Source organism: Astyanax mexicanus, chromosome 12 (genome assembly GCF_023375975.1).
Source record: "Astyanax mexicanus isolate ESR-SI-001 chromosome 12, AstMex3_surface, whole genome shotgun sequence".
Taxonomy (NCBI): domain Eukaryota; kingdom Metazoa; phylum Chordata; class Actinopteri; order Characiformes; family Acestrorhamphidae; genus Astyanax; species Astyanax mexicanus.
Genome location: NC_064419.1, coordinates 8611840 through 8632708, shown reverse-complemented (window position 1 = coordinate 8632708; position 20869 = coordinate 8611840). Strand labels below are relative to the sequence as shown.

The 20869-nt window shown below is 38.0% G+C and overlaps 2 protein-coding genes across 7 annotated transcripts in view; both read right to left on the bottom strand.

Moving 5' to 3' along the window:
* Positions 1–2795, bottom strand: part of jak3 (Janus kinase 3 (a protein tyrosine kinase, leukocyte)) — a 35126-nt gene extending 32331 nt beyond the window's left edge. Inside the window, exons 1-2 of one of the 5 annotated variants that reach the window (XM_022670842.2) lie at positions 2696–2795; positions 495–683 (exon numbers count right to left, since the gene is read on the bottom strand). The gene's annotated coding sequence lies outside the window, so the exon portion shown is untranslated. Of the gene's footprint in view, positions 1–494; positions 933–988; positions 1074–1132; positions 1552–2560; positions 2672–2695 lie in introns of those variants that run through there. The other 4 variants (XM_022670841.2, XM_049485779.1, XM_049485778.1 and 1 more) reach the window with 4 other exon arrangements.
* A 1762-nt stretch (positions 2796–4557) lies between these two features.
* slc5a5 (solute carrier family 5 member 5) lies at positions 4558–18369 on the bottom strand. 2 transcript variants are annotated; one of them, XM_022670844.2, is made up of 16 exons: positions 18241–18369; positions 15618–16047; positions 12358–12423; positions 11138–11189; positions 10817–10884; positions 10250–10404; positions 9977–10117; positions 9611–9740; positions 9296–9384; positions 9073–9185; positions 8888–8958; positions 7786–7872; positions 7447–7646; positions 6425–6528; positions 4826–4911; positions 4558–4741 (listed from the first exon to the last, which is right to left on the bottom strand). In XM_022670844.2, exons 2-16 carry the CDS (start codon positions 15987–15989, stop codon positions 4634–4636), a joined length of 1842 nt encoding a protein of 613 aa, XP_022526565.1. In that variant the 5' UTR covers positions 15990–16047; positions 18241–18369; the 3' UTR covers positions 4558–4633. The 2 variants fall into 2 exon arrangements, with proteins under 2 accessions (XP_022526565.1, XP_049341899.1); XM_049485942.1 differs by having other exon boundaries at positions 8888–9185.
* Positions 18370–20869: the final 2500 nt, after the last annotated feature.

The following is a 20869-nucleotide window of genomic DNA, read 5'->3' as shown; positions in this document are numbered from 1 at the left end:
TATGACCAGAAGTTCAGTCTTTGAGAGATTTAATTGAAGGTGATGCTCCTTCATCCAAGAGGATATGTCATTTAACTCCAATAAGCCTCAATAAACACAATTAAACCTCAGTAAACCTCCATTAAACCCAATTAAACTTCAATACATCTTATAAAACACCAGGAAACACCATTAAACCCCCACTTAACCCAATGTAACTTCAATAAATCTCCTTAAACCCCATTAAACCTCAGTGAACCCCCTACTTAACTATATTAAACGTCAATCAATCCCATTAAACACCATTAAAACTCATTAAACTCCAATGAACATCAATAAACACAATTTAACCCCTGTAAACCCAAGCTTACACAGTTAAATCACATTGAACATAATTAAATCCTATTAAATCCCCACTTAAACCCAATTAAACTTCAATAAAACTTATTAAACACACTATTAAACACAGTATTTACAAAAGTTGTTGAGGAAGTAGAGTAAATCCAGCTGTTTACCTCTGGTCGCTGTGATGGTAGAGCTTGTGTTTATGTTAAGTTAGCGAGATGGCGAGAGCTTCCTGTACGCTGTGATGGCTGTGTGGGGGAGGAAGATGAGATCGGCTGGTTTCCGGTGGCAGCGTAGGTACTACCTCTGGTTCAGACACCCTCTCATACCTGCAGCTCCATTCAGTCTGTACTTCAGCCCTGTGAAATCAACCGTCCTCAAACTACTGAAACCACCACGATTATCCTCTACCGACTCTCACTTCCTTCTTACTGTAAACTACAGCTGATCTTTAAAGGTTTTCTCAAACCCACACTCTGAACAAGTTCATCCCAAACTCTCACTCTGAATTAGTTCATCTTCACCTTCACTCATAATAGATTAATCTTGAACACCCACTCTGAACAAGTTCATCTCAACCCCCCATTCTGATTGAGTTAATCTCAAACCTCCACTCTGAATGTGTTTGTCTTAAACCCCAACTCTGAATGAGTTAATCTCAAACCCCCACTCTGAACTAGTTCATCTCAAACAAACCCCCACTCTGAAAGAGTTCATCTTAAACCCCAACTCTAAAAGAGTTCGTCTTAAACCCCCACTCTGAATGAGTTAATCTCAAACCCCCACTCTGAACGAGTTCATCTTAAACCCCCACTCTGAACTAGTTCATCTCAAACAAACCCCCACTCTGAAAGAGTTCATCTTAAACCCCACTCTGAAGGAGTTCATCTTAAACCCCCACTCTGAAAGAGTTCATCTTAAACCCCACTCTGAAAAAGTTCATCTCAAACCCCACTCTGAAGGAGTTCATCTTAAACCCCCACTCTAAAAGAGTTCGTCTTAAACCCCACTCTGAATTTGTTCATCTTAAACCCCCACTCTGAACGAGTTCATCTCAAACCACCACTCTGAAGGAGTTCATCTTAAACCCAGACTCTGAACGAGTTAATCTTAAACCCCCACTCTAATCGAGTTCATCTCAAACCCCCAGTCTGAACGAGTTCATCTTAAACCCCTACTCTGAATAGGTTAATCTCAAACCCCCACTCTGAATGAGTTAATCTCAAACCCCCACTCTGAATGAATTCATCTTAAACCCCCCCTCTGAATGAATTCATCTCAAACCCCCACTCTGAATCAGTTCATCTCAAACCCCCTTTTGAAGGATTGCTTATTATACTACATTATTAGGTATTAGATATAGTTTTTTTACATATAGTATTACTGCTTTTATCATTTTAAAGTGTGTAATCAATGATTTCCATCATTTAAACAATATATTATTTTAAAATAAAGACAAAACAAGCTTATGTAAATACAAGCCTAAGTATATATTACAGTACTGTTAGAGTGTGTGTGTGTGTGGGTGGGGGTTAATAGAAGTAGAAGCTGTGGTTTCCTCTTGGCTCTGAGTTTTAGTTTTTGCTCATTTCCGCTTTATGAAAAAAAGAAAAAAAGAAGTGGTTTTCTGTGAAACCGAACAGAACAGTCCTCGTTATATAACTCCATCATGCAGCGTTTAGACACTGTGAAGACAGAGTGTGTCTCCAAACTATGTACTAATTACCACCACTAATTAGTGTTTAAGTACTCTATTTTTGCATTATAAGGCACATTTAAAATCCTTTAATTTTTTCAAACATCGTCTGAGCGCCTTATAATCAAATGAACCTTATATGTGAATTTTACCAGTCAGGTATTAAGAAGCAATAAAGCCACTCCGCTGAAGTGCAGCATTATATAGGGAGTTTAACTGAAGTTTCTTCAGGTTGGAGCAGCATTAGCATTAGCCGCTAACCGCAGCACTAGCTTGTTACCTGTTCAGAGGTGATTAACGTTATACCTGACTGTAGTTTGCGTGTTTATCGTGTTTAAATAAGCTACGAGGGACAAACCGCTAGCTAATATCACCCTGGGTTACCGGATCACTCAGCCTTCCTCAGTGCTATCGACCGGCATTTACTAGCGCTAAGTGCTCCTAAGAGCTGCTAACCACGGCTAGCGCTGCGGCTAACCTCGCAGTTGAAAATGTTGGAAATCTAAACTTACTGTAAATAAACAGAAGCGCTTTACTCACCCAAATAAACAGTTTTCAGGAGAGAAATATACTTAACAACATGGCAACTCTAGGGTGACCAAACGTCCGTATTTCCCGTTTTTTTTTTTTTTTTTTTTTTCAAAAAGTGAGGAAATGTCTTGGTTTTTAAATTACCTTCAAAATTGGACCATTAAATTTACAGGCACTAGGGCACTGCGCACGGTGCTGCGTGTGACATAATCCCTGAGCCGCCTCAGTGAGAGCAGCCCTGTTCTTAATCAGAATGTAGACAGTGTGACTGTCAGTCAGTGCTGTAAATATAACTGTCTTCAGTGTGACACGAAAAAAAACATTGAATGTAACTCACACAGTCTCAGTCAGTCTCTCACCACATTCACCACGTAGCCTGTCACTCACCTCCTCCACAGAGTCTGCCTCTTTGTAAAAAGCTAAATATCTATTGAACCATTTATCAATTTGTCTATGATAGCTTTAAAAATAAAGAAAGCGTAAAAAAAAATATAAAATAAAGCAAACAAAAACCCTAAAAAAAACGTAAATTAACACTTCCGGCTAACTGCTGCTCTAACATATTTAGGATGTTTTTTACTCACTTTTTTCACTCCCACGACCTTAATCCTTTACAGCTTCAAAAACATGAATTATGCAAATTAGGTGTTGACGTCATTTAGCGACAACGACTCCCCCCCCCCCCTCCCCCCCAAACCAAACACAAAATGTGCAGAAAAAGTTTGACCAGCATGTCCAATTAGAACTAGGGTGTCCAGTCTTTTTCACATGACTGGGTAAAATATTTTAAATATTCCACTCAAATATTCGAGGCTCTTTGATGTGCTGGTGGAACAAACTGTTCAGGTGTGGTGGTGATTAAGGGTCAGGTGTTTGATGTGGTGTGTAAAAGTGAAGTGTGGAATTTTATTGAAATTAATTCAGTTTATCAGAATAATCTGGATTCAGATGCTGAAGCTGCAGGTGGGGAACAGGTGCACAGAGTTACTGAAAGATTACACACACACACACACACACGCTGCTTTGAGACCCAGTACAGGAATGATATTCGGAATGTGTGATACAGCAGTGAAACAGAGGGGTTTAATATTGGCTGTTATGCAAGAGCCAGTCCAGTTTTGTATTATATATATATATATATATATATATATATATATTAAACCTTATCACATATGTGTATATGTTAAACCTTATCACATAACTGTTCATTCGCCCAGTCCACACACTCATATCTGGAAAATAAAAGTCGTGTTTGAATTTACTTGCATTGTGATGTCACAAAAAAACACAATTTACATCCATACTTCCATACACATTGTAAAAAAGGGTTTATCTATATGTTTGACATATAGAAAAAATATATATTACTCATTATTCAATAATAATAAGACAAATTGCTTCTTACAACATTCTACTACTTTCAGATACTAGGATTTCTCATTTTGAGAAACTTTCTCTTTTGAGAAACTCTTGTTGAAACTATTGTCTCAACTTTGAGATACTATGTCATTGTTTTTTAGCGAATGTCTCTTTGTTTTCAGATCTCTGTTTTATCTCTGTTTTTGAGACACTATCTCTTTGTTTAAGGCATGATCTCTTTGTTTTGAGACACTATCTCTTTGTTTTGAGCCTCTATCTCTTTGTTTTGAGACACTATCTCTTTGTTTTGAGCCTCTATCGCTTTGTTTTAAAACACTTAATATATTTTATATCATTATTTTAATATATTTTCTCATTGTTTTGAAAAAAAAAAATGTCTTTGATTTGAAAAACTATCTTGTTATTTTTGAGACATTATATCTTTGTTTTGAGACACTATCTAATTATTGTTAATATACTGTCTCATTGTTTTAAAACAATATCTCTTTTTTTTATCTTGTTATTTCTGAGACACTATCTCATTACTCTGAAACTTTTCCCCGACATTCTGAAATGATGCCCAATCAGAACACATGATTTGGCTCTCAAACAAAAAGTCTGACTGTTGGAAAGGAATAGGTTGAGTATAAAAGCAGACATTAGATTTTATTTTAAAACATTGAAGACATTTGTGAATCTGGTTTACAGCACACATTCTCACTCTCAAAGAACAGAACCACGTTTCGGATCTTCCTGGTTGATATTGAATACGATCTTCTCCTGCTCTTTCTCAGGGTTGAGAGGGATTGTGGGCGGGGTCATTGTGTCGCTCTGGGGAAACAGAAGCAAAATTGATCACAGTGTGAACAGGCAGAGAGATATTAAAGTGGTTTGAAGGTTCAGGTGTGAATGTACCATGTTCTCCTGAGGAACATGCCGAGTCTTGGGTTCCAGATCCCACCAAATCAGACCCGGACGGATCGAGCTTCTTTTAGTCGGTCCTTCAAAAACATCATCACAACAGTCAGTCATGATTAATCACATTATAAGATACAGTTAGTTGTGATTAATCACCTTGTTTTCTGCGGACAATCACAATTAATCTAATTTGTTTATTTGCTCAATTTTAACCCTATTGAAAGTTCTGCGGTTGGCTCATCTGCTAGGCTGATATTGGCCACCAGAGGTAGACAAAAATGACAGGAAAAAAAGTACAAATTTAAATGATAATCATTTTGACACACAGTTTAAATTTAGTTACATACAGCAGGTCATTTAACCCTCAACAGAACCTCCCATGGCCTAACCAAAACAAATCGGCTATTTAAAATAAAAACAATCACCACATAAATAATAAATGTATTATTCTCTCAGTCCTGACTCTGTCAGTCTAACTGCTCTGAACTCTGAACTACTTAACAAAGACTCCACTTCCCAGCATGCACTCAACAAAGACTTCCCTCACTCTGCTGATCACGTGCTGATTGTTTCCACCTGGCCTGTCTTAAATAAATACCCCAGTTTTTGCTCTGTTCCCAGCCGAGTATTGAAACTAGTTATCTAGTTCTTCTAAAACACATGTCCTTTGTTTATTGCCTTTGTTACTGACTCGTTTTTGTTTTTAGGATGCCCTCTCTATTGTTTATTTCCGCTGTCCATCCATTTTTGTATTTTTTACCACATTTTTGCCTTTGCCCTCTCCTTGCGGGATTTATAGTGTATGACCCTGTTTTTGCCTGACAGCTCTCTGGTATGTTGTTTATATTTGCTGTCATATTGTTACTGACCCTGCCTGTCCCTTACTACTCCTGTAAGCCAAGCCCCTTTATTAATAAACTGTGTGATTGGTAGCTGCAATTGGTGTCTGTTGTGTGTCTAGCCAGCGAGACACAATACTCGCCCAACATGCAGACGATGGATACATCAGGCAAAAATTGAGGTTCGAAAACAAAAACAAGGCAGTACCAAAGGCAATAAACAGGGGAAATGCGTTGTAAAAAAGCTAGATAACTAAATTTGAACTGAGGGGTATTTATACTAGACAGGCCAGGTGGAAACAATCAGTAACTGGGGGAGCGGGAACACCATAGCGTCACATGTTCAGCAGAGTCAGCGAGGTCAGGTGTAAGTGCATGCTGGGAATTGGAGTCTTTAAGTAGTTCAAAGTCAAGAGCAGGCAGACTGACAGTGTCAGGACCTACAAATTCCTTCAGCTATTTTTTTATAATCCACCAGCTGGACTGTTCTATGCCAAGAATGGGTTTCCCAAAAGGTTCTTAGCACTAAGGTGCTTAGGTGGTTCTTAAGATTGATTAAGGTTGAGCAAGCTTCACACTGAGCACTCTCTCTCTTCTCTCTTTTAATACTAAGGTGCTTTTTTGAAACTGGGCCCAGACCAATAAGTCAGCTTGGCTTTTTTACTTTGTAAAACATAAAAAGAAGAAAAAGAAATATGGCCGACGCCCCCTAATCATCATAGTTTTATGCAGGTAAATGCGACTAAGCGGTTCTCACCTGTTAAACAGCTGACCACCAGTCCCACTAGAACAGTCACACTGGTGGATAAGGCTCCGAAGTACAGGTAGGACATGGAGTAGAAATCCTGAAGCCCATGCTGACTAAACATGAAGAGAAGATGTCAGACAGAAGCTGTCATATATTTCATATATTGTAGCTTTGTCAGAGTTTTACTGTACTGGAGGAGTCTGTTATCTTGTCTCTGAGTTTGAAGGACCTATAATTGGCGAACTGGGGAACTGTAATAATACAGAAAAGTACAAAATTACAGTGCTTAGAGCAACATATGCTGGCTTTAATACCACAGTGGAGTTTAGAAATATATCTACTCTAATGGGCTTGGTGATCTGGAAGTGAGGTGTGTTGAGGTAAATTTCAGGCGTATTGCTTTCTTGGCAGTGGAAAACATAGGTGCTCCACTGACTGATTTAAACCCTGACAACAGTAAACGGTCAGATGTTCATTCCTATCTTGGCACTCCCGCTTGTTACACACAGCAGTGCAAAAACACAACTTTTACATTACCAATAAACAGAATACAGAAAAAAATAATATTACTCTTCCTGTAAATGACCTGCTTGCGTACCTATACAGTGTGAATAAGCAGCTTAGTTTCCTCTGCTGAGAAGCACAGAAGCACTGCGCAGTTAAAATATCAATCTGCCAAAGTCAGAGCACAGCTGGCTCTTAAATGGAATGGCAAGAGATATGCTGATTGGTTTATTTCACCTTGTGCCCAAAACACACCCATGGTTAATGAAGAGAATTAGTACATGCCTTTTCCAAGTTTCGAGCCACACAAGTTGTACTTTTCCTGTCGTTACGATAGAAAAGACTGTGCGGGGTGCAGTTTGCGGCTAAAATATATCGCTAAAATATGATCTGGGAATTGGGGGGTGGGACGAGACATTTTGGGGGTCAAGCCATTTATGCTACATACCTGAAATTAGTTTTTGCAAGGTGTGTTGTCTGAAAAGCAGTCCACAAACTTTTAATGGTCAGTGTTCACTTTGTCTCACCTGTGGTGTTGTGGGTGGAGGATGGATAATGCCGGTGATGTAGGTGAGGGTGTGGGGGTGTGTGTAGTGTTAGCTGTAGGGCAGTGGTCGGCGTTGGTGGGTAACACACCCATCCTCTGTCGGGTCGGGGGGTAGACAGAGCTTCCAATAGCCAGCCAAACTGCCAGAGTAAAACCTACAGCCACGCCCCCAAACACACCCTGCAGGAAGGGAAGAAGAAGACAGGAAGGGAATAAATATATTATAAAATATCTGAACAATGGCTTGTTGATTTGGTACATTTTTACTCCACATTATGCACAACTGAGGTCAGTAATAATTGGACTGGCTGTTTCTTACAGGTTTGTTGGTGGCCGGGATGAACATGCCCAGGATGAAAGCCCCCAGCAGGGGGCCGTTAACCACGCCCATAACTGTGAATGAGCCCTGCCAATCAGAACAGCAGGAAAGAGACTTGAATACCAGGCAGCAAAACCCTGGTGTACACTGGATTTACTGGAATGGTCATTGAGCATCTAAAAAAAAGTTGCTATAAAAGTTACTTTATTTCAGCAAATTCAGTTCAAAATATAAAACTCATATATTATATAGATGTATTACACAAAAAGTGATCTATTTTACGTGTTTATTTATTTTATTGTGGATGATTATGGCTTACAGCCAATGAAAACCCAAAAATCGTAGAAAATGTTTATATTATATAAGACCAATTGGTACGTTTGGTAGTGTGGGCAGTGTGCCAAGTCCTGCTGAAAAATGAAATCCGCATCTCCATTATCCTTGAATTTATTGGTTTCTAATACTGTTATGTACAGATTTATCAATGTTGTCCATGGGTGTCTCGTTTTTTCAGTGGGTTTGTCATTGTTTTCTAGGGGTTTACCATTATCTGTGGGTTTATCAATGTTATCTATTATGTGTCTATCATTGTTATCTAAGTTTATTGTTGTTTTGTATGGGTTTCTCATTCTCATTGGGTTTATAATTGTTGTCTATGGGTTTCTCATTTTCAGTGAGTTTTTCTTTTGTCATCGTTTTCAATGGTCTAACCATTGTTGTCTAGGGCTTTACCATTATCTGTGGGTTTATCATTGTTGTCTATGATTCTATTATTGTTATCTATATTCTACCATTGTGGTCTAATGGGTGGGTTTATTATTGTTGTCTATGATCTACCATTTCTGTAGTATCATCATTGTTGTCTGTGAGTTTATTATTGTTGTCTATGAATTTATTCATTTCTGTTGGTTTACCATTGTGGTCTATTGTTTTATCGTTATCCATAAGCTCATCTTTGTATGTGTGTATGTATCTACCATTGTGTGCATACTGCATTGTTGTTTATGGGTTTATTATTGGTATCTATGGGTTCATCCTTGTTATCTATGGGTTTATCATTTTCAACTATGGTTGTAAGGGGGGGTGGGTGTTGACTGTGTACCTGAAGAACTCCCCAGTCCAGCAGGGAGCAGAGCGCCGCTGTGGTCACACAGCCGACCCCGTACATAAACGCTGTATATCTCACATACAGACACACACACACACACACACACACAGTCAGCAGCAGCACCGCAGTGTAAAACACAGTGATAAGACACAGGAAGTTGGGGGGGTTGTTGTGCTTACACAGGGCTTTGGAGAGCAATATCTGTTTCCTCTGTGAAGAGCCAATCAGAAATGGCTTTAGCAGGTCCTCCATGGTGACCGCGGCCATGGCGTTGATGCTGGTGGAGACCGTGCTAGAAAAAAAACAGATAATTAAATAAAAATGATTATTATTATTGTTATTATTATTATTATTATTATTATTATTATTATTATTTATAATAATAATAATAAACCACTTTACCTCAGAGTCCCGCTGTAGGCACAGGCAAGGAAAAGACCAGGGACACCAGGAAGGTCTCGAAAAATGTCCAGCACCATATATGGCATATACTGCAACATCAATCATACAAACCACCATTCAGAGATTTTTTTTTTATTATCTATGGGTTAATCATTATTTATGGGTTTACTATTAACTACAGGTTTACGTTTAACATGCCATTTTTGTTTTAATAAGACCTTATATTTCAGTGGAAGTCAATTTTACAACATTTCTATTGGTCCATTAATTATTCATTCTCACACAGTGTTAATATTAGGTTTACTATTGGCTGACCTGGTCGGGGGCGGAGATTCTGCCAGATTTCAGAGGGTCGCAGTGTGAATAAAGTGCAAACATCACAATACCACATATAGCAGCACTGCTCACAATCACACACAACCCCAGCTGATTCACAAACAGCGCCCTGAAACACACACACAGTGTGGTTATTACAGTGATGACGAGAAGATGCTGTTTTGATAATTATAAATATTGAAGCTATGATGATGAAAAAGGATGTTATGGTGATGAAACATGAGGACACTGTTATAGTCCCAAATATGGTGATTATTGTGAAGATGAGATTAAGACAGAATGTTATGGTAATGCAAAAGTAGGTTATTTAAGTGATGGTTAAACAGATATTTTGTTTTTTCTCACCACTGTGCGTCTCTCTCTGTCCTGCAGGAGATGTAACGCTGAACCTGAGCCTGATTGGCTGCGTACATCGACAACCACACCATCGTCCCTCCCACCGTAAAACTCCAGAACGAGTACCGCCTCTGTGGGTCCAAACCAAAACTGCAGGAGAGAGAAAGAGAGAATAAAGTGAGAGGCAGATGTAGGGCAGTGTTTTAAAATTAATATTTCTATTATTATCATTACAAAACTCATTAATGTGACTAATGAGTAGGTAGTAGGTTAAAGCTTTACTCATTAAAGTTAATGCGTGATCCATTGGTGGCGATCTCCAGCACCTCGGCCACGCCCCCCACCAGCATAGTACCATGGGTAAAAACAGCGATGAAGCCTGAGAGCATCACCACCACCTGAAACACATCCGTCCACACCACTGCTTTCATCCCCCCCTACACACAGGACACACCCATCATCATCACACTCATCGTCAGCACCCACCCTACAGATAGGACACACCCACCCTTACTGAGCTCATCATCATCACTGGGCCCTGTTTTAGCAAACTAAAAGCGAGTTGTTAACCGCGCACTGTGCAGCTTGATTTAGGGCTATCGTAACGTCGAGAAAAGTACACCTTATAAGCTCAAAACACACAAACGACACAAATGTACTAATTCTCTTAATTAATAATGGGTGTGATAGATAGATAGATAGATAGATAGATAGATAGATAGATAGATAGATAGATAGATAGATAGATAAGGAGGTAGGTAGATAGATAGATAGATAGATAGATAGATAGATAGATAGATAGATAGATAGATAGATAGATAGATAGATAGATAGATAGATGTTTCTCACCAGAGCAGTGTAGAAGGTGCAGATTAAGCCAGTGGAGAAAAGGGACGCCCACATATTCAACCCTGTAGCTGCAACATACACACACACACACACAAACACAAAAATATTTCAATTTTATTATAAAAAAATGAGTTACAGGGGAAAAAATACCCTGGATACTACATTCTATAAAATTGTAAATCAATAAAACACAGAAATAAACGATGAAAACAGAAAAAGAGTAACCATTAATAAATCATTGTGTATGTGTGTGTGTGTGTTTGTGTGTGTGTGTGTGTGTGTGTGTGTGTGTGTTTGTCATGGTGATACAGGTTTCCTTACCCTGGTTGAGAATGAGAGCAGGAGCTAAAATTACGATTCCAGTGTAGAGCAGCTGCAGAAAGAGATGGTGGTGGGTGGAGTTATAAAGGAGCAGATCAACAAAACACAAATTTACAAAGTCATATAATCCATGCTTCTCTATATAGAGTTCTACAGATGTATAGTGTCAGAGACCAAATAATCCAGTCTATTATAGATTAGTGAACAACTCCTCATGTTGTGCTGGTACGAGTGGATCAGATGCAGCAGTGCTGCTGGAGTTTTAAGCACTGTGTTTAATTACTTACTGTCCTTCTTTCTATTAGACACTCCTACCCACACTAGTTGCTCCACCTTGTAGATTAAGTAAAGTTATAGAGATAGAAGCTCTGAATCTGTTGCTGCACACTTTGTGAAAGGAGAATAACAATAAAGTATATGATAACCTTTATGATCAGTGGAGCTGAAAAATGGATAATGCGTGTAAAAACAAGGATGATCCGAGTGTGTCGATACAGTTTACCCTGCTAAACCCACACTATTAATACACTGCCTGGCCAAAACAAGGTAACACCTGGATTTAACTAAGTAAATAACGTGGGGTTAATGTAGTTGGTCAGGTTTAGGTTCAGCAACAGTATGTGCTGAAAGAATGAGGTCAGCTGACTACCTGAATATACTGAATATAGACCAGGTTATTCCATCAATGGATTTATTTTTTCTTCCCTGATGAGCACGGCCATATTCCAAGATGACAATGCCAGGATTCATGAGGCTGGAATAGTGAAAAAGTGATTCAGGGAGCATGAGATCATCATTTTCACACATGGATTGAGAGAGAGTTCACCACAGAGTCCAGACCTTAACCTCATTGAGAATCTTTGGGACGTGCTGGATGGAGAAGAGCTGCTTTGTGCAGCGGTTGGTCAGACTCTACCATCATCAATGCTGCTGCAAGATCTTGGTGAAAAATTAATCCAGCAACACTGGATTGAAATAATAAATCTTGTGACATTGCAGAAGCTTTTCAAAACAATGCTGGTCCAACAAAATATTATAGTGTGTGACCTTTTTTTGGTGGTGATTTTTTTGGCCAGGCAGTGTATTCGTATACAGGATATGCCCTACTGTATATTAGTCTGTAGTAAATGTTGTTGATGCCAAATTTTCCTTACAAATCAATAAAGTCTACAGTCTATAGTTTTGTGTGGAATTACATTGAAGTAGGTAGTTTATCTCACCGTCGCTATTAGAAACTGCAGACTCCCCAGCAGCTGCATTCCCCTGCCAAACCTCATTCTCAGATACTGACACACACACACACACACATCCACACACACACACACACACACACAGAGAGAACGTTTGATCTCATGCTGCAGAGACAGTTTCACTCCTCGTCTCTAAATGATTCTGCTGTCAGCGTGTTCCTCTGATCCCCACAGTGTGATAATCAGCCAATCAGCAGCCGGCCTGAGTCTGTTTACACATTTCACCAAAATAAACACTTTTACCCTGCAATCAGAACCACTGTGATTATATGAGAGCTGTAATTGTTTTAAAGAGCAGTAAAAAAAAATATATAGAACAATTAGCCAAAACATTAGAACCACTGCTAGGTAGTGAATAAGTGAATGACACTGATAAACTGGCTTTAGAGGCTTCTGTAATGAGTTGGATATAGAGGTTCTGGTAGAACTTAAAGTATTTACCCCTACAGATTTCTATTATTTTTGCTTTTTTTATCATACAAACTGATTTTAATATCAGAAAAAGATAATTAGTGGTTTTAAAATGATAATTTAATTTATTAAGGGGAAACAATCTATTTAAACCAATCTAGCCCTGCGTGAAAAAGTGTTTGCCACCTAAATCAATAAGTTGGTTGTGACAAACTTTGTGGCAAATATTGCAATCAAGCATTTGTAATAACTGGCAACGAGTCTTTCACATCTCTGTGGAGGAATGTTGGTTCACTCTTCTTTACTTATTAAATTGTTTTAATTCAGCCATATTGGAGGATTGTCCAGCATGAACCATCTGTTTAACCCTTGTGTGGTGTTCATATTTTTGTTACTCGTTTACTTTGATACTTGTATTTAATTCAGCAACATTAGACAATTTTACATTAAAATGCTTTACACATGCTTGCTTCACCTAAATTGCAAGCAACATAAACAGCTTACATGGTTAATATTTGCCCTTTACCTTTCTTATGTTACATTTCTTTCAAAAAGTGCTACTCTTTTTTTTATTAGTTTTTTAATAAAATGTAAAAGAAAATGAATTAAACTCAAGATATGAGTAGAAAATTTGTTTCAAATTTACAAATGAAGCAATGTTTATTAGCCCTTGGCCAAACATACTGTATGTAATATAAATGTGTAGGGGGGGGGGGGGTGTACAGTGTGTGTTTATCAAAAATGTGTTTTGATATATGTTTTTCACAAAAAATGAGCCAATGTCAATGAGTTTGAGTTAGAAAAAACATTTTTTTAGTATCATTTGATGAAAAATGAAAACGGGTCCCACAGAGCCGAACACCACACAAGGGTTAAATTCATACCACACCAAAACCATTCAGAGTTGGACTTGCTGGTGTGTTTCAGGTCATTGTCCTGCTGCACAACCCAAGTACGCCTGGTCTTAATGTCACAAACTGATGGGATGGACTTTTTTCTTCAGAATTGTCTGGTAGAGAGCAGAACTCATGGTTTTTAATCAATTACAGCAAGTTGTCCAGGCCCAGAAGCAGCAAAATAGCCCCAGACTATCAACCTACCACCACCATGTTTGACTGTTGGTAGGATGTTCTTTCTCTTAAATTATGTGTTCATTTTACATCAGATGTAATGGAACACACACCTTCCAAAAATGTTTGGACAACTTTTCTTTTCCCTAATAAAGGAAATCATCATTTAAAAACTGCTTTTTGTATTTACTCAGGTTATCTTTGTCTGATATTAAGGTTTGTTTGATAATTTGAAAAAATGTAAGTATGACAAAAACAAAAGAACAAAAGGGTGACATTCTATTTTTTTACAGTACTGTACATTTAAATTTAATGCTGGAGACCCCACACATATATTCTATATCTCCCTCATGGGTATATATGCCTTACAGCTACAGTATAAACCCTGTACAGCATGAGTCGGCAATTGTTTGAACTATAATGTGTCACGTCTTAGCCCTGTCTCATGTCTCTCTGTGTGTCCCACGTGACCTGTGCCCCTGTGTTCTGTTTCAGTACTTTTCCACCTGTGTCAATTTGTAGCTCCGCCCCTAGCCCCAGGTGTTTCCACTTCCCTTTTGTGCTATAAAGCCTTCCTTTGTCTCTTGTCCTTGGTTGGTCTTTGCACCTTCCCCTGTTGTTTTGTCTCTCTGTGTTTCTAAAACCCTAGCTCCGTATTTATTCCTAGTTTGTTTCCTGTGCTCCTTATTCCGTGTTTTCTCTGTTTACCTCTAGTTCCCTGTTATTTTCATTTTTGTTTCCTCCCTTGCCCTGCTCAGTTTAGTTTTCCTAGTCTTGTTTAGCTTCTTGTTTATTTCCTTGTATATATTTATCCCTGCCCAGTTTAGTTTTTGTATTTATCCAGTCCCTCGTTTGTTTCTTTGTTTATTTACTCCCTGTTTGTTTATCATTAGTACTTCTTGTTTGTTTAGTTTATGTTCTCTAGTTTCACTGGTTTGTTTTGGTTTTTGGTTATTTGTTTATTTAGTTTTAATTTATTTGGTTCACTCCCTTGTTCCTTGTGTATATATCTCCCTGTTTTATGTTTACGTGTTTACTTGTTCCTTGTTTACTTGTTATTTATTTATTAAATTATTATTTATTGATTTCACCCTACCTGCACTTGTGTCCGCTTTCCTCGTCACCCTGCCTGGGTCATCCACCCTTCCTGACATAATGAATGATAATGGAAAATAAAATGCTTCTCTGGTGAGCTTTTGTTTACATCCCGCCCCTGTCTCTCTCTCTGTCCAGCCGTGTCCCAATTCACTAGCTGGGGCAGCAGTAGTGTATTGGACTGCGACCCTGGCGACACGGGTTTGATCCCGCGTGAGGAGCGGTGTGTTTATTTATTTATTTTTTCCTTTCTTCTTGGTTTTACTTGCTTTCAGATCAACTGTTCTGCAATTGGGTTCAACAACCCTCTGGTCTGGAGAGGTACTAGTCTGTAGTACTCTCCCATTACAATTCATTTTCTAAAACTATTTTTTTTTTTTTTGTGGCCCGCCACGTAATGGCTTGGAAAATATACTATATATATATATTATATTATTATACTTATTTGCCAACCTCTGCTGTAAGTTTAAAAGCCTATGTGGCTTTTAAAATCAATTTATTTTGAGTGCAAATAAAAGCATGATAATTACTTAAAATTAGGAAATTAAATTGTGTGCTGTTAAATATACATAAATAGTATAAATCTACACTGTTTCAACTAATCAATTACCATTCAGAACAATTACTGTGTGGTGAGAGAGAGAGATACCACACCTGGTTGGAGCTGGTGATGCCCAGCCGATAGTAAACGGGCACAAACAGCAGGGCAGTCAGCAGGGAGTTCAGCGCTTGACCCAAACACATGTAGAGGAACTTCAGGCCGTACAGGTACGCCTCAGAGGGGACGCCCAACACCTGCACCGCCGACATGAAGCTGGCACACAGGGACATGCCAACGGGCACAGCGGGCATCCGCCGACCTCCAGTGAAGAAATCATCCACCTCTGAGCGTTCAGCAGTCTTACGCATAGACTGGAACAGCCCTATAGCCACGGATACAGCCAGCATAGCCGCGAATACAGCGTAGTCCACCAGAACAAACCCCGGACTGTCCACCGCCGCATCCAGTCTGCTGCTGCTGGTCATTCTGGTCCTCTGTGCTGGTCTGAGCGCGTCCGGCAGTTTTTGTTCCAGAAGATTCCACCTGTAAAAACAAGAGTTTTGGAACTGGATTAGCATTAGCATTCTTTATCAACCCCCTGCTTTTATTAACCACAAACACACTGTTATTTTATTCTAAAGATAATATGAGAAAGGAGAAAAAAAGAGAAAAAATTAAGAAATTCCTCATGTGAAAAATATGCCTTATAGGGTTTACAGTATAAGTCTTAAAAGGCATGCGATCCTTATGTTCGCCTTGTGAGCCTTATATAAAGGCACACATATATATATATATATATATATATATATATATATATATATAGAGAGAGAGAGAGAGAGAGAGAGAGAGAGAGAGAGAGAGCTCGGGAAAATAATTAAGAGACCACTTCAGTTTTATTCTATAAACTACAGACACTTCTGTAGTTCCAAATAAAAATATTGTCATTTAGAGCATTTAGACCTCAAATAATGCAAAGAAAATAAAGTTTCAAGAGTTCAGAAATCAACATTTGGTGCAATAACCCTGTTTTTTTAACACTTTTTATGCATCTTGGCATCATGTTCTCCTCCACCAGTCTTACACACTGCTTTTGCATAACTTAATGCCACTCTTGTCAAGTCAAGCAGTTGATGATCATTCATCTCCCTCTTGATTATGATCCAGAGGTTTTCAATTTGGTAAAATAAAAAAAAACTCATCATTTTTAAGTGGTCTCTTATTTTTTTCCAGAGCTGTATAAACACTGCTATATCTATAAATCTATAATGTGCGTATTCTAAATACTGTAGATCTTAAAGCTACAGAATATACTCCCTCCAGGTCTTAAAGCCATAAGACATTAACTCTTTATTGACCTGTTCTACTTATTTATAGGCCTTCAGGGCATTTATACTCTATACATTATGACATGTACACCTAATAGACCTTATAGACCTTTGGTTAAATGCGTGCTCTCCCTATTACCCTTAAATATATAATTCTAATAGGCCTTACAGCTGTGCAGCATGTACTCCTTAATGTACACTTTAATGGCATACAGTATTTACTCTGTATATGCCTTAAACAAACTTAATGACATGATGCAAATTCTCCATATTGGCATTAAAGCTATTAGGCATTTTCTTTTTAGATCATATATTCTCAATATAATATATTAAATACCTAATGCATTTACTTCTAGTAGATATTAAAACTATAAAGAGCCTTTACACTCTTCAAATTAACACACTATGTATATTCTGCTTATTGACCTTAAATGCATGCATTTAAATACAGTATGCATTAAAGTTTCAAGTCATATAGCTCCTCGTAGGCCTTAAGGGCATATATACGCTTCGAAGGCATTAAAGGCATATACTCTATGCTCTTTATAGGCCTTACATTTATATATTAATTAATGACCTTAAGCTTAAGAAAAATGAAGACTTTATACACCTTAATGTCATGATGCATGTATTTCTTTAATTGCATAAAAGCTTTAAGGCTTAAAAGCATTTAGAACACCTAATATAGGCCTTATTGTTATATCTTTGTAATAGATCTTTAGGCTATTATGCATGTTCTATATGCTTTGTTAGCCTTAAAGGCATATACTCCTAATCCTTAGGGCCTTAAATGTATAGTCTTTAAGATGGTTTCCCCATTATTTCCCTTTACTATATGCACTTTAAGGGCATATATACTAGGCATATATATGTGTGTTCTGATTATTGGCCTTAAATCTGTAAGGCTACTATTGTGCTCAATATTAGATTAAATACACATGCACTTATTTGACTTTAAAAGCATGCTTACTGATTATGTGCCATATGACCATATATCCAGTACTTTATGTTGGCAATAAAGACATACATTGTATGCTATTTATAAGGCTTAATGGTTTATAATCCTTATATAAGCCTACAAGGGTCCTCTTAAGCCTTTAAAACATTTAGTTCTTATTGACCTTAATGGAGCTTAATGCAACAAGGCATATGTTTCAGAGAAGATTTAATGCTGTAAAAAATACATTTTATAAATCTTTAAAAGGTATAATAAACACCTTTTCTGCATTATATACATATTTATTAATATATATTTTTTTGCTATAAACAGACTTTTTTTAAGTAATATTATTTATATTTTCATGTTAGTTTTCTATATATATTTTATGTTCTAATTTTGTATAGTATTTTATTTATTTAATGAAACAATATAAGTGATTTTAATATGAGAAGTTTTAGAAGTGGATCTTACCTCTGTTTGATCTTCAGGAGTTCTGCTGCGGGTTCGGCAGCTGGAACGAGAATATTATCTCAGTACAAGCCTGAGGAGGTCTAGCTGCTCACACACTTGTGTGTGTGTGTGTGTGTGTGTGTGTGTGTGTGTAAAGGGCTCTCTCAGGTGGAAGTGAGCCACTTCATGTGCTACCATTGTTTTGTTAGAGGAGACAGACAGAGGGTCAAAAGGGGACAAAGGGGGAGGAGCCTGTTTTGATTGATTTCATCAGTGATTTGTTTTTAAATCATTTGATTGCAGATATACATATTTTTCATTAATGTCTATTGAAAAACAAGCATTTTGTTTTTTGAATGTTTTAATTTTTAGTTTACTACATGATTTAAACATACAAACTGTTCCTTACATTGTGTCACTGTAGAATTACCTGAAATTAACTTTTTAAATGTACTGTACGTGGTTTTAATTGGACAGCAACTGTATATGTTTTGAGTGGAAACACAAGTTATAATAGTATAACAATAAAAAAATTAGCCATTGAACACAGGCTATTAGGTGAGATATATATTGCATAATCCCTTTAACACCGCATATTTATCAGAGATGCCTTAATGCTGTAAATATACAATTATATAAGCTTCAAATGTATTATGCACACCTTTTCTGCATTAAAAATATATATTTATATATATGTCCTCATGGTACTGCACAATACCTAGACAGTACTATTTAAGAGCTTTCTAGAAACTGCAATAAACAGCTTGGTATACTGTAATTCTGAGCACAAACTGTTGTATTCTTTTTTTTACCTTCATAGCATTCTTGGCCATATAATAATATATGGATAAGCTAAGATTTTAAGATTTTACTGAAAAATTACATACCATGAGCATATTCTGTAACTGATCAAGCTCTCCAAATCCACCTAGTAAAACAGTAACATTGATTTTGATAAAACAGTAACAAGATTTCTGACCCAGCCCATAATTAGCTTTCTTCATGTTTCCACATATAGGCACTGGTGGACTCGAGTGGGTAGCGGGGGTGGGGGGTGGGGGGCCAGCTGCCTCTTTCCTCCTTCCTACATGCCCTAAAGTGCTTCCTATACTGTGGCAGTTCTTTCCTACGTTCTGGCCGTTCTTTCCCCCTGCATTAGGTGTGAATCTCTTCACTTACGAAAACAAACAAAAAAAAACTGCACATTAATATAAATAATATTAATAAAAACTTTCCAGTCTGACCCTTTTTTACTGCTGCGTCAAACGTACCCCATACCCCAACGCGTACATCCCCAAAAAATTAATGTTAATAGCATTGCAAGGCATAAAAAAGCTCTTAAGAGCCCTGTTTCTAATAAAGTGGCCAGTGAGTGGAAGCACAATGTAGCTAGTAGGTGTTTCCAATAAAGTGGCCACTAAGTAGAAGCACAAGTTGTGGTAGGTGTTTCTAATAAAGTGGCCAGTGAGTGGAAGCACAATGTAGCAAGTAGGTGTTTCTGATAAAGTGGCCACTGAGTGAAAGCACAATGTGGTAAGTAGGTGTTTCCAATAAAGTGGCCAGTGAGTGGAATCACAATGTAGTTAGTAGGTGTTTCCAATAAAGTGGCCAGTAAGTGAAAGCACAAAGTAATGGAAGGTGTTTCTAATAAAGTGGCCAGTGAGTGGAATCACAATGTAGTTAGTAGGTGTTTCCAATAAAGTGGTCAGTGAGTGAAAGCACAGGGTGATAGCAGTAGGTGTTTCTAATAAAGTGGACAGTGAGTGGAAGCTAAAGTTATAGTAGGTGTTTCCAATAAAGTGGTCAGTCAGTAGAAGCACAAGGTACAGTTGGTGTTTCTGATAAAGTGGCCACTGAGTGAAAGTACAATGTAGTAAGTAGGTGTTTCTAATAAAGTGGCCAGTGAGCGGAAGCTAAAGTTATAGTAGGTGTTTCTAATAAAGTGGACAGTCAGTAGAAGCACAAGGTACAGTAGGTGTTTCTGATAAAGTGGCCACTGAGTGAAAGCACAATGTGGTAAGTAGGTGTTTCTAATAAAGTGGCCAGTGAGTGGAAGCTAAAGTTAGAGTAGGTGTTTCTAATAAAGTGGCCAGCGAGTGGAAGCACAATGTAGCAAGTAGGTGTTTCTAATAAAGTGGACAGTGAGCGGAAGCACAGGGTGATAGCAGTAGGTGTTTCTAATAAAGTGGCCAGTGAGTGGAAGCTAAAGTTAGAGTAGGTGTTTCAAATAAAGTGTCCAGAGAGTGTAAGCACAAGTTATAGTAGGTGTTTCTAATAAAGTGGCCAGTCAGTGAAATCACGGGGTGATAGCAGTAGGTGTTTCTAATAAAGTGGCCAGTGAGTGAATGCACAAGTTATAGTGGGTGTTTCTAATAAAGTGGCCAGCGAGTGGAAGCACAATGTAGCAAGTAGGTGTTTCTAATAAAGTGGACAGTGAGCGGAAGCACAGGGTGATAGCAGTAAGTGTTTCTAATAAAGTGGCCAGTGAGTGGAAGCTAAAGTTAGAGTAGGTGTTTCCAATAAAGTGTCCATAGAGTGTAAGCACAAGTTATAGTAGGTGTTTCTAATAAAGTGGCCAGTCAGTGAAAGCACGGGGTGATAGCAGTAGGTGTTTCCAATAAAGTGGCCAACGAGTGCGCTCTCGAGCAGG